Genomic DNA, 13,896 nt, shown 5'->3' with positions numbered 1-13,896 from the left:
GTGGCGGGCTTTAGCAGCCGCACTTCCGCCCTTCCGCTCTGCCCTCAGGCCGCGGCACCGCCCGGGCGATCGAGCCCCCGCTGCTCCCCGAGCGCAGCCCGAGCCCGGTGAGGACCGGACTGGACTGGACCGGACCGGACCGGTAGCTCGCTGTCGGCCGCGGGGAGGCTCAGGGGTGCAAACGGGAGTGAGGTGTGTTAACGACTCTTTGGTGCTTCGCTTTTCCATAGGGAGAGCGAGGCAGCGGGATCAGCAGAGGGCAGCAGGAGCCGCGCTGGGAGCCGGGCCGCTGGAAGGCAGCGAGCGCGGCGGGAGCGGCTGGAGAGCTCTGGGATTCCCCGGCCGGGCGCTGGGCTTTGGGTTGTTTGGTTTGCAACAAAAAGTTCAAGTGAAGCAGATCCATTCCTGCTGACCTCCTCTTTCAGCCTGCGTCCAGGTATCTTTCTGTATTTCTTCCAAAGGGAAATAGAGGTGGAAATCTTGAGTCTGTTTGCGCTTGACAGAACGTGTCTGAGCACTTACATGCTGTACTTTATCTCCCGTATTTCAGTTTAATACTTGCAGTGTTCTCTGTTTTCTGGGATGTGCGTTTGTGTTGTTTTTGGTTTTGTTGTGTGTTTTTTAATGTCTTTTAAAAGTACAGGTAACATAAACTGTGTAAACTTTTCTTTCTAGAGTTATGAGTTGAAAACAGGTGGGAATGAAGCACCTGCTAGTTCTCCAAGCACATCTTTTTGGGCAAAAAAAAATCAGATTTAACTTTATTACTCCTTTTCTATCTATTTATGTGTTTTCCATGTACATTTTACTGTTATCTTGTACTAAAACAAACTCTTTGTAACTAAAACAAAACAGTTCCCTTTTGGTAAGAGTTGAAGGCATGCACCATTTAATATACTGAGTCAAATGAGTCTCTGTTAACATGTGTGTTCTGAAGAGATGGTTTTTTTCTCATTCTGTTTGGCTCCCTATTACAGCTTTTCCCTTTTCCTACCTCTGTTTTCCAGATGTAGGGAATCTTGGGATTCTTTTTTCATAAGAATACTCAAAGTAATGAGTTTAGTCACTCACATTTTCCTAGTACTCAATGTTGCAGGTCTTGTTTGTATCAGGATGCTGAGAAAGGTGTCCCAAAGGGCAGAGGAATAGTCTGTAAGTTTAACTTCTTGGTGGAAAAATACTAACAAAACATCATTGTTGACTATAGAATGTGTGATTTTTTTTGTAAAACCTGTAAAAGCCATACTTGAGTCTCCTCTATCCCTTTGGTCTTTTTCCTCTCAGATATTTATGGGATGAAGATGTGGAATTGCTTTCTTATTCTGCAGTTTATTTCAAAGAGCAATTTATATTTAGCTAGGGCTGTGATAAAGGAGCTTTTGCAAATATGGACTTTTAAGAGTAATTTAATTCAGCTGTAGAGAACATTTTGGTCATTTAAGTTGAAACTCTGTGATTTGAAGTATTGGATGAGGCTCCAAGCAAATTGGTCTAGTGGAAGGTGTCCCTGCCCAGGGCACTGGGGCTGGAACTAGGTGATGTTTAAGGTCACATCCAACCCAAACCATTCCAAGATTCTATTATTGTTGTCTACATGTTTCTGTCATCTGCTGGGAAAAATGTTGTCTGTCTAAAATAAAGGAAGTTTCCTAAAACTTGATGTTTTGGGCAGTATAGTATAATAAAGCCAAAATAAATCTGTAGGAGAGTAATCCTGAATAAAAATAAATTCATTCCTGTTTATTTAAGTGTTTAGTTCATCATTTATTTGTCAAATCTGTACAGCCTCTGTTGACCAGGAATCTCCCCTTTAGCTCAAAGAGTGTGATACAGGAGCTAATATAGTTACTCTTGTGAGCCTTTTTTCAAGATTTTCTGAGTAACCTCTGCAAGTCATTGGCGTTGAAACATGTGCAGAATAGTTTCAATTTTTAACCCCATGTTGTGACTTCACCCTAAATTAAGGAAAATAATTAGAAAGCTATTTGCTTCAGTGCTGTGCACAAGGATAATTCTAATAAAGATCCCTAAATGCAGGTGAGAATTTGCATTATCTGTGTGCAAATGCCATGAGCAGTTCCTTCATGTTACATAACTTTATCTTTTCTTATTTTTTTTTTTGTTAGAGTTAATTAATAGAATTTCTATTTTCAAAAAGAGATCATCATTTCCTGAAGACTGCTGTTCAAAATGTTGAAATAACCCAACTGAAAGCATTAACGTCTCATGAGACCTCTTCAAACCATTTCAACTTGCTCATTTCAGGTGATGCTGTGAGCACATGAACAGTGTGCAGGGACTCTTGGCTGCCTCTGTGATTTCCATCCAGAATTCCTGCTTCATCTATCCTGCCTGTCAAAACTGCTTTTCTAGGCTGATACTGGATTCCAGGAGGTATGTCTTGTTTGGGGATCATTTACTGATCTACATTAACTTGGGGATCTCTGTTAGCTGAACACAAAACAAAGTGGTGAAAAATCCAGCCCCTCCAGATCAAATCCTGTTTTTTTTTTTTCATCTCATTCTATGTGTGCAGTGCACCTGGCAGTCCTGTATGACTCTTCAATGAGTGCATGTCCAGAAAGGGATGAGCTTTCTTTTTTAATTGCAGTGGTGGGTGAAATCTCTGACACTCAGAAGAACAGTAAATCAATGAATGTTGGCACTAAATAGAAGGAGCTGACGTTGTAAAGCAAGGATATCTGTTGTTTCAAATGCTGAAGTACAAGATAACAGTGCTGTTTCCTGATTATTTTTTTAAACCTAGGTATTTATACTCAAGCTGCAAGGAAAAAAAAGTCCCGAACCGAAATGTGAAAAAAATGAGTGCAGGGAATTCAAAATTGCACCCCAACAGTCTCTCAAAGCTCACTGGCCCTTCAATTTCACAACAGGCTAGCATTTAATAAATCAGTGAAAGAAGCCAGAGTCATTCTGTCATAATAGACACATATTGCTCTGAGCCTTTGGTAAGATTAATCCCTCAAGGAGTAAAGAATAAGAAAACCCTAGAGTTTTTTATCAATATTTGATACATTGTAGTAGTAATACTTATGGCTGCAGATAAATTCTTACCTCAGCAGTGATTCACAGGAGTTCATGTATTCAATCTTTTTTATCATTTTACTGTATTTTTTCAGGTTCAGCTGTCTAAAATGTGGCTGCACAGGTGAAGCTAAAGATGCAAGCTACAGATATAGGTTGTCCCTAAAGATTGCTGACACTAATGATTTATTTGACATCACTGTTTTTGGAAGTTGCTTAGATCCATTCTTTGGGGTCACCGCAGAAAATCTGCAGAGGTAAGGAATAGGTTGTCTGACCATATAGCTGCTGCTATTTATTCAGCCTAAAAAAACTGCAGTGAGCCTAGGTGGTGGGAAGATGAGTGGGAAGTAACTGCTAAAGTGCTCCCTTCCAATATTTCCTTGATACCCACCACCTTGAGAAAGTGCTGAAGTTTGTTTCTTCCTCAAATCTTGATGTTTTTGAGATGGATTACTTCTAGGTAGTAGAAGAAATCCTCCATTTGTCTACTGAAGGCAGCTACAACCTGTTAAGTGAGCCTCACTGCTTGGTTGGTTTGGCTTCTTCCTCGTGTCCTTTCTCCTTTTTGTGAGATGATTGAATTCCCTTTGTTTAAGCAAGTTGGTTTTTCCAGACAGAGCCTCTGGTTTTCCTTTTTTAACAGTTTGAATGCACCTTGTGACTATTTGGCAATGTGACCAAATTTTCCTGAAGAAAGAAAGGATTTCTAAAAAAGTCTGTTAGTCCTCAGAGCCTGACCACCCACATTATAGGCTTCAGATTTTCTGAAACGTGAAACTGTCAGGATGGGATATTCAGATTCCGTGCTTCTTTCTCTAGTCTGTTATTTTCCAATGTCTTGTGTTATCAGTGCCTCAGAGATGAATTTGTAATGCCATATTAGCAGCATTAATAACATGTTTGTGACAGGCATAGTGCCCTACGCTGCTGTGCTGCTGTCAGCCATGAAAAACAATTATTTCCATGTCTTACATGGATACTGCCGTGCTGTAAAGGCTGGGCAGGAAGGATGTGTAAGGAATAGCAGCACCTTGACAGCATTGTACAGTTACTGTGCTGGCAGAAAAATCACAACCACAGGGGAGCACCTGAAAGTCGTGTGTGTATTAAACCTGTTCAGAGTGGTTGTTTTGTTTCCTTTATCTCACTAACAAATTAGGTGAACTAAAGAATTGAATTTATAGGTTCATGGTTTTCCTGTTTTCATTCTAAGTTCAGTTGAAGCTAGCACAGAATCTTCTCCTTAACGTGTGTGTCTTCATTAGTGCTGTATTGCAGCTAAATTGCAATGTAAGGCTTCTTCCTCTGTTGGTCCAATACTTCCATATGTTTTTATTCTAGGTATATTCAAGACTTCAGTCAGCTGTCAGGAGAAACAAACACAGAGTCATCTACAAGAGCGTTAGTTCAAGCAGTGGAAACCTGTTTCATTGGAAAAAGGTTTATATTTGGAGTGAAGGTAACTTTTAGTCCCCATTATGGCCTTTTATTGAGTTTCTGTAGCCAGTTAGGGGTATAGACTGAGTTATCAAAGCTTCGTGTACAACATCTTCTGGAAATTTGAGAAAATGTAAGGCTAGGACATGAGAAGGATTTGCTTCTTTTCCCCAAGACTCCAGTGATGGTTTGTTTTTTTGTTTTTTTTTTTTTTTAATGAGTCACATCCAAAAATCATCTTGAATGGCAGTAGTCAGCTTAACAGCTTGTCAGGATGCACAGGAGCAATGCCAGCTCCTGTGCTTATCAGTAACAGCTTGGAGTCTGTAAAAAAACATGTATGGTTGGAGCAAGAAACAGACTCTCTTTCCAAGCACTGCCCTACCTTTCCCATGCTATGCAGTCTCCAGTCTGAAATGTAAGGAGAAGCACATGGCCTTGGAAGCATTTTAATATTTCTGGATTTAGGAGCATTTTCAAAATGCTGTTGAAGTACAGCTGCTCAGTATCTGCATTGGTGGCTCTTTTATGTGTTTAACACACTTTGAAATATTAGTTCTTAGCAATATTTCTATAGAAACAGTCTTCAAGGTTCTCTTCAAGTGGTGCTTATGTGAGTCATTCATATTATGGAATCTGTGAACTAAATCCTACCTGGCAGGTGTTTTGCCTCTCCCACAGGTACAATGAGGTTTGTATCTGAATTGAAAATTTTCCTGATGTACAGCATCTTAGGTAATGGAAGTTGGAGGAGCTGATGGATTAACTTTACTTACCTGGAACACTTGACCAGATCTCTGGGCCTCATGCCTTGACAAATATAACTAATCCTAGATATCACCAGCTTTGTGGCTGCTCCTGCTCCACACAAGAGCTGAACACACATTTGAAAACTGTGTTCAGCCCTTGGCTATAGACATTTCAGTATAGTTGTGTTCAGCTGTGTATGCAGTTGTACTTTCCCAGATAATACTGCTGATTCTGATCAGCATAACATACTGTATAAAGGCTTACCTAGGAGGGTGTTGTCCTTGGCTAGCAGCCTTCAGCCTCAAACCTTGCACAGACTCAGGGAGGAGGACGGTTGTTGAAGATAACTGTATCTGCTTTTTGGCCTCTTTGGCTTTGCCACACCTTGAAAAGTAGATGAGAAAGGGTTTATCCCTTTTAAAATATGAGCTAATTCTCTCTCCATTTAATGTCATTTTTCACCTGGAATTTCGGTGTAGACAGAAGCAGATTTTATAAAGAATTGCAGTTGAAGCTCCTTTGAAACACTGCTCTCTAAAAAAATCTGAGCAGATAAAGGTTGTAGCTTATTTCCCTTTCACGGATGTAGTGCACAGAAAGTGCCATGCTGGCTTTGGCAGCTGAGCTGCCAAGTCAAGTATCTGGTACCAGAGTGCTTTGTTTCAAGTGCTGCCCAGTGCCTCCTGGATGAAAGCAATGCACTGGCCTTAGGCTGCCAGCCATTCACACTGAACTGCACTAGAGGAAGCCCGGAAGCATCCAGTGCCCTGAAGGGAGGAAGAAATTTTCTGTGAAGTCCTTTCTCAGAGTCCTTGGTTGTTTTTCCAGCTCCAAAATTCTGTAATTGCAACAAGCAAAGAACCTCTCACTGTGATGCCCTTTACAGTTCTTGCCAGGGTTTATTTCCCAGGGACTGCCTTGTGTGACAGACCATTTTGTATTCTCTTCCCTGCAGATCCTGACAAAAAGCGAGACCTAAATTTACGCCCGAGTTAAAAGACACGTGTTAATATTTTTTCCTCTAAGTTGGTTGTTTTTTTGTTTTCTTTCCCCACTCCCAGGGTTTTACAAGGGAAGATGGAGGGCATTCTGTTGCCAGCAGCACCTTGCAGAAGTGTTCCATAATTAATAGAAGTACAAGAAACCTTGTAGCATGCCAGATCTTCCCACCGAATGCTGCAGTTACTGGCTTTACTGTGATTGGCTACTTAGATCGTCTCCTGCAGTCGGCAAAATTCAGGAGCTGTAATAACAGCTCATATTTACCTGATGTGTCATCAGCTCCCATAGATGAACCTCTCAGTGAGCTCAGCAGCTTGTCTAGCCTGAGCAGGAGCTCCTGTTTTATTCAGTCTAGTGGCAGGGAAAGTTTTTTAGGGTTCTGGCAGCAATCCTTCAGTCTGACTTCATCTGTTGCTTGGGTAACAGCGGAAGACTTTCCCACTCTGGAAGTGGGAAAGCTGGTGAGTGAACAGCATGAACAAGAGGAGAGGCCTGTCTCTGCAGAATTGGGCAGTGTAAGCCTCAACAATCAAACTCTTTGGGACTCACGGTTTCTGATCTCTTCTGTGAAGGAAGGGGAAAAAGAGAAGGATAATGAATCAAGTTCACAGCTTAATCGGACTGACAGTATCTCTGCAGCTGATAATTTAGAGAGCATTTGCTCTTCGAACACCGAATGTTCACATGGAAACAGTTCCAAGTTGTTACAACATCCCTTGGAATCTGAGGTAAAAAACAATTGCCCAAAAAATAATAGAAATCATTGTTATCCAGAAAAATCCCACAACTGCCTTGTTTGCAAGAGAGATGGCTCAGCTCCTAATCACATAAATGTAGCTGGAGTGTCTCGGATGGACTCTATGCTCTGGGAAGAGCTTCCATTCTCAGAAAGCCTAAATGAATTGTTAGCCAGAATAGAGGAGGGCAGGAGTGTTGTAACATCACCCAGCCTTGATGCAGGCAAACGTGTCCATCTTGAAAGTAGCAAGTTGGATGTAAATCTTAACAAATTACATTCCAGGCAAGCTGTAGGTGATTTGCCTGCAGCCAGTGTCTCAGGGAGGCTCTTGCCACCAGCAGAGAATGATAGTTGGGAGAACATAGTGTTTGCTTGTCTTCAGTCAAATGCAAACCCTCCAAGTGATGTTTCACAGTGTGAGTCTTCCCCTAGTGATTTATCTTCAACCCTCAAAGAAGGTGGAGCATCCTTACCAGTTACACCAGAGCCTTCCATTTCTCACAGCAGATGTGTGCAGTCCAAAGAAGCAAATTCACCTTGGTCTTTTATTAGGCTGCATGGAAAAACCTCCTCTTTAAAAAAGAGCAATACAGCCACCTGTGTGCATTCGGCATGTGAAAGTTTTTTAGCTGCTTGTGAAAATAAAGAAAACTATTCTACACAAAGCCAAAAAACAGATCTTATACTCACAGGGACCCAGGTCTTTGATCCACCAACTCCCAACAACGCAAGAAGGATATATAAAAGACAATTAAAACCATTGACAGAACTGTCAGATAATACCTTCAGAAGTGTTAGTAGGAAAGACATGCAATGGAACAACATCTTCCCTGAAGGCAGCTACAATGCTTCTGCTGATCTCTTTGATGCAAGTGTAAGAGAGGTAGCAAAACCTGTGGAATTCTTAAATAAATCATGTAATTCTTTAATACAGGAAGATACTTTGACAGAGAAGGTCATAGCTGAATCAATGCTTTCTCCTGGAGGTGTTCCTTGTAACAGTTCAAAACCGAGCTCATCCCTACACAGGTCCCCACATGCTTTCAGCAAGCACAGTACACCTGTAACTTCCTCCTTTTCTGATTCAGAATGCAGTTCAGTTTGTGCTCAGGACTTTGTTCCTTATTCACAGTCAACTCCTATGACAAAACCTCTGCAGAAACTATGGCCTGTTGGGGAAAGAAGCTCTTTTATCACCATCTTCACCCCTAAGAATCCCACTAAAATCCATTCCAAATGCAAGCGATCCAGGTCTTCCTTTCAGAACACTCTGCTGCAGCAGCTTACCAGCAAGTTAGTGAAACGTGGGAGACCAAGGAACAGGGAAAACAAAGAAGGTGGTAGCTCTGCTTCTCAGCAGCTGCCTGCCAGCTTGGAGGAGTGGATCCCTCCATCTTCAAACAAAGGGCTGAAACCAACTGCACCTTTAAATTTGAAAACAATTGGCTGGGCTGCTGACTTGGAATCCACCTGTGGGCACGCTGACAGGAACCCTATTTCTAAAAGCAGAAAGAACAGTGAAAATGATAAAAATCTCATCCAAAATAAGAGAGTAAGTCCTGGGGATAGAGCCAGAATTCTAACAATTCCTGTATCTGCAAGTGTCACCAAGACCTCATTTTTAAATGATCCAGTCCTGAAAACTTGTTCCCCTTCAGAAGGTGAGAGTCACTTCTCAGGTGGAAATAATTCAGGGGTTGTGTTGGAAGGGCCAACTGTCTGGTCCCCTGAGCTGTTCCTCAAAGCACGGACTCCTTTTTCCAATAAGCCAGAATACTAAGATACATTTATATGCTGTGTTCTTTTTAATTGTTTTTTTAAACTTTTGGGGAGGATCCAGTGGAAGAAAAAAGCTATTTAGAAGTTAAATTGTTTATACACCTGTCAGCATATGTCTTGCAAAGAGGAGTTAGGTTTATTTTCAGACCTTTGTACCACAGAAATGAGGGAAATTACAATTTGTAGTTACTGTATTTTCTTGAAAATTAATTAAGATGTGCAATAAACACTTCTATAAATGTGTGAGTATTGAATAGATGTAACTTCATGAAATACAAGTGGGTGAAGTGTTTTAATGTTCACTATTGTCTTTACATCACAAGAGCAGCACTGGAATCCACGTCCACACCAGACGGTGACTCTTGCCTGGTGACTCCCTTGGGAGAAGGGCGAAGTTTTCATCGAAGATTTGATGGTGCTTTGTGTCTGAGCCTGTGACAACTTTGAGTTGGGTGAAGGGGACCATCCCGAGGGCTTGCTAGCAGCTCCCAGTTTTCTTAAAGGCTTTTTCAAGTTAAAGACTGCTAGTGGCAGATTCCTGACAGTGTCTTTCCTCTCCTTGCTTTAAGATCTTCCATATCCCCAACCCAAACCAGCTGCATTTAGGTTCATTGAACAGAGAAATCTTGGATCTGCTGCTTCTAAGTTTGTAAGTCAGGTCCTGCAGAAGGATATGGGAATCTGGTGGCACAGCCTGAAATGCTGCCATTTTATTGTGAGTGAGTGATTGAAGGTTGTAGTGTGGCCCAAGATGGTGGAGGGGATGTACCACACTTGTAGAACCAGAAAGAGACCTAAAAGTAATTGCTGTGGCTTTTTCTTCTGAGGTATAAAATGAGTATGAACCATTTACATTGTGACTGACAGGGAGGGTTTACTTGGTTCCTTCTCAACTACAAGGTGGATGTTTTTATTTTCCTATGTTTGAGGCCTCATATAATTTCTACAGCACCTGCTTAAGCCTCCCTCTTTGTTCAGAAGAGTTTTTAAGAATAAGCTCTTTTGCTCTCACTACCTTCTTCCTTATCCATGATTTTTAGCATAGATCATCACAGAACATACAGGTAAACTTTTTCAGTTTCTCGGTCTCTAGCCTAAGTTCTGCACCTTTCAATCAAATGCTTTTCCCTTTGAGGGATGGAAGGGAGAAGGGTATTTGGAATCAAACAAGCTTCTCCTGTGGCTGAGCAGGGTGTAAATGAGGTACAGCCTCTCCTATCAAGGGTGCAGATGTGCTGAGGCTGCAGGCATTCCTGTAGGCAGACCCAAGAAAAAGTTACACATGGTTATACAACAGGTCTGCACAGGTAAATTCCTTCTACAAAGAAGCTTTTTCAAGTCCGCATTGGTTGGTTTGGTTTGATTTGTTGGGTTTTTTTCCCCTCCTTATTAGCAGTTGAAATCTAGGCACAGGTTCAAAGATTAGCCTGACATTGAAAGGACATGAAGATTGCTGAAAGACCTTATCTCTTCTTGCTGTCCCCAGCAAGATACTCAAACACACCACAAAAGTTCTTCTGGTGTTTAAGGAGCCTGCAACAGCAGATGGCAGTGGAAAGAGGCACAAGATTTCTTTTGGCAGGTCCAAGCCTAGAGCCCTGCAGTCCCTGAACCCTAGACATAAACAGCAGAAAAAGCAACATTTGTTATAGCAAAGAGAGAAGAAAAAGAGAAGAATTAGACATCACAATTTTAAACAATATTTAATTGATAAGCTGATAATGTTTTTAAACTTTGAGAGTAGAAATCTGGGTTAGATATGCAGTAAAAATTCTTCACTGTGCAGGCAGTGAGGCACTGGCACAGGGTGTCCAGAGAAGCTGTGGATGCCCCGTGCATGAAAGTGTTCAAGGCCAGATTGGATGAGGCTCTGAGCAACCTGGTCTGGTGGAAGGTGTCCCTGCCCACGGCAGGGGGGTTGGAACAAGATCTTTCAAGTCCAGCCCAAAACCATTGTGTGGTTGTGTGGCCAAGGTAACCTGTGAACGGAGCTTGCTAAGTGTGGTGCCAGTGACAGCACTGCTGCAGAACATGGCAGGGCTCTGCTGTAAAGGACACAGAGCTCCCTATGCAAGCCTTTCTGGCACAGCCAGAGGGATGGGAGGTAAGAGCAGAAGTTGTAAGGGCTTTGCAAGCTGCTGCTGAGTTGCCCAGCTGAGCTTTAGCCCAGCAAATCAGCACACTAAAACCGCACCAGGGCTGCTTCAATCAGGGCAGGGCTCCAGAATGAGGCCAAGTGAAAAGACTGGATGTGTGCCTGCATTTACCAAGTGCTGTGCCTGTTGAAAATATTTTATGTATTGCAAATAAAATCCTACTTGATGAAGCCTTGGGCAAGTAGAAAAGGGGTAAGAAATGTTTCCTGCCTGGAAATTATAAATCTGCATGTACAGGTTATGTAGAAAAAATGAAGTGGAAGACTGCATTACTCATACCCAAATCACTGAGCATAGAAAAGGCAATACAGAAAAGGTTTTAAGGCATCATAACACTTGAAACCAGTTTTTTGTACTACAGCACATAATAGGGTACTGCAGTTATCGTTGGCTCTTTAAGCACGCCCTTGTGATGAGCTGGGCAGATACCCACTCAATCACCAGGAGTCAGAGCTGATCCAAGTGAGACACCAGAGACTTGATGCAGCTAGCTATGAAACACTGCCAGAGCTTCTACATCATATACCTGACAGCACCTTGACATGAAATGTTTGGTGCAGGATGAGTGATTTTTTTCAACAGACAATTCATTCACATGCTACAGTAAGTGATAGCTTTGGTGCAGGCCGATGTGATTATAATTATAAGCCTGTACAAAAAGACTAAAGCTCAGCATGTTTAATTCTGAGGGTAATAAAACTCCTGAAAATGCTTACTGGGTTTGTGATTGATTCCTTGCGCATAGAAATCCATAAATCAAGACTAGATTTTAAATTAGGCAGGACTGTCTGTGCCATACCATTGAAATTAAAGCAGGGCACTCAGATCTCCTGTGCTTTGTGCAAGAGGACTGGACAGAGTGAGAGCAAAAAGTATTGTTGTGTGACAGGCCCCTGTCAGCAAGGTGACATCTTCTGGGCAGAGCTCCCCACATGCTCGGTAGGGAGACTTTGAGCATGAGAGGATGGAAGAGAGGCAGAAAAAGCTCTCTTGCTTTTGCTCCTGTAGTCAGTCAGCCTTGTCTTTCTTCCCCTGGGCAGCTTGTTCCCTTTTTGCAGGGAGCCTTTGTGTGCTCACATTCATTTCACCCTCAGCAAAGCCTGGCACAGGCTGTACCCTTGCTGCTATACCTGCTGAACAAGAAGGAGGCTGCACATCCCACTGGTGAAATGTTCCTTGGGAGGAAGAGCTGCCACTCTTCACCTGCCCCTTACCTTTCCCCAGGAAGAGTCTGTTTTCTCCAGCCTTCACCCCTAAAAGCAACACACTCCAGCCCTCCTCTCTTTTAATAAGTATTCACTTCCCAAGAGGTCTGAGCATCTGAAGGATGTTTTCCGTCCCCTCCCTTTGCCTTGTTCCTACCTAGAAGCATACAGGGACTTTTCCCTTTCCAAATACCTCTCTGTTCTCTCACTGACTCAAATTGCCAGCTTCCTGGGGAAGGAAGAGCAGATGGTCCAGCCCTCATGTCAGACATTCACCAAGGAAGGAGCTTCAAGGTCAGTGGAAGAGGCAATAAAAGACACATGGTGTCTTCAGGCTTCACAGCTCATTTCTCAGTGTAGGTGTTAGCAGGAGTCATCTTTGATGTGGGGCAGAGCACAGGGGAGGAAACCTGATCCCCAGAAAGAGTCAGAGCACAAACTCTATGTATTTACCAAAAGACAAAAGGCTTAAAATGGGAGATCTTGTCCAAAAGGATTCGAGGCCTTGAGGAAGGTCATTGGAGAACTCCAGTGGAGTTCAATGAGAATGAAAACAGCAAGTTGAAGGCTGAACAAAAGGAATGGCATTAAAAATAATAATAATAAAAAAAGACTGGGTCAAAGAGTAAAAGACAACCAAAGCATCCAACCATCACCCAACACTTAATCCTACACAAATCCAGCATCAGCTAGGACAAGTTTAACCTGCCACAGGCTCACAAGGTCAGAGTGGATGGTGCTGTCAAAGGCCACCCTCTAGTGCCTGACGCTGGCATTTCTTTGGCATCTCAAACCTCTGTAATTTCTCCTACTCTGAGTATTTTTTTTCTCTTCTACTGCAAAGGGACCTCGCTCCCATGGGCAGCAGCTCTCCATCTGCTCTTCTTGTGAGGTCTCAGTGCTGCAAGAGCCTCAGTATGCTCAGCCCAAGCAGAAAATCCTTAGTAGCCATGCATTTGCTTGTCTGATGTCAAATCATGTCAATTGAATGCCTCCTATTTTAGGCAACTTTGCTTTGCAGTCCAAATCAAAAACCAAACAAATCAAACACTTTAAACAATAAGTGGAAAGGATTAAACATTTATTTACATACAGATACACATGTAAGCAATTTCTAAGTATAAAAAGGACATTACAAATAAACATGAAGCATCATACATTCATCATCCTGGTCAATCCAAAACACATCCCTTTCTCAAGCCCACTGTACCACACTTGACCACGAGAACATAAAGAAGAGACAAGCCAAATGCTTCTGACAGTGAAAGATTCACAGTTTGGTGATTTGCTAACACCTATACCCTCCCCAAAGACAGCACTACCCCACCAATGACATCAATTGTCTGACCAGCTGTAGTGCATTTTTTCCACTGAAGTGGTTGTGCTTGATCAACAAAAACCACATCCTCTCCTCATTCTTCTGGCCAAATGTTTAGGAATCAGGGTTCTTGCTAAAATTCTGTACATTGTGCTAAATTCACAATTGTTGGGGAAAAGACAGCAGACCATTGTGGGAAAAACTCCAACACAGAAAATTCCTTTAATGCTGAGACTTCCTGGCATGGAAATCACAAACAAAATGCTGCTGTTAGTGCCTAAGCAGATTTTTAAACTACAGTTCAAACTATAGTTGATGGTATAAAGCATACTTTGTTCATGCTGTATTACGCGCTTCTATGTTGATTTGATAGTAATCAAAGCTGAGGGTAATTCAGGTTTTCTCCTGAGGAAATGAAGATGCCTTTGTAGCATCTCTAAAAATTATCATAGCTTTCAGGAA

General features: G+C 42.2%; 1 protein-coding gene across 2 annotated transcripts; it reads left to right on the top strand.

Annotated features, from left to right (window-relative positions):
* The first annotated feature begins 26 nt into the window (after positions 1 to 26).
* DDIAS (DNA damage induced apoptosis suppressor) lies at positions 27 to 9,004 on the top strand. Of its 2 annotated transcripts, none has more exons than XM_056498579.1 (6): positions 27 to 107; positions 231 to 436; positions 2,266 to 2,394; positions 3,141 to 3,302; positions 4,390 to 4,507; positions 6,297 to 9,004. In XM_056498579.1, the coding sequence occupies exons 3-6, from the start codon at positions 2,282 to 2,284 to the stop codon at positions 8,754 to 8,756; spliced, it is 2,853 nt and encodes a 950-aa protein (XP_056354554.1). In that variant the 5' UTR covers positions 27 to 107; positions 231 to 436; positions 2,266 to 2,281; the 3' UTR covers positions 8,757 to 9,004. The 2 variants fall into 2 exon arrangements, with proteins under 2 accessions (XP_056354554.1, XP_056354564.1); XM_056498589.1 differs by having other exon boundaries at positions 43 to 142.
* The last annotated feature ends 4,892 nt before the right edge of the window (positions 9,005 to 13,896 follow it).

The sequence above is a fragment of the Oenanthe melanoleuca genome, chromosome 1, assembly GCF_029582105.1.
Source record: "Oenanthe melanoleuca isolate GR-GAL-2019-014 chromosome 1, OMel1.0, whole genome shotgun sequence".
NCBI classification, from domain to species: domain Eukaryota; kingdom Metazoa; phylum Chordata; class Aves; order Passeriformes; family Muscicapidae; genus Oenanthe; species Oenanthe melanoleuca.
Note: the sequence above shows the minus strand (reverse complement) of the source record. Positions and strands in the feature narration are given on the sequence as shown.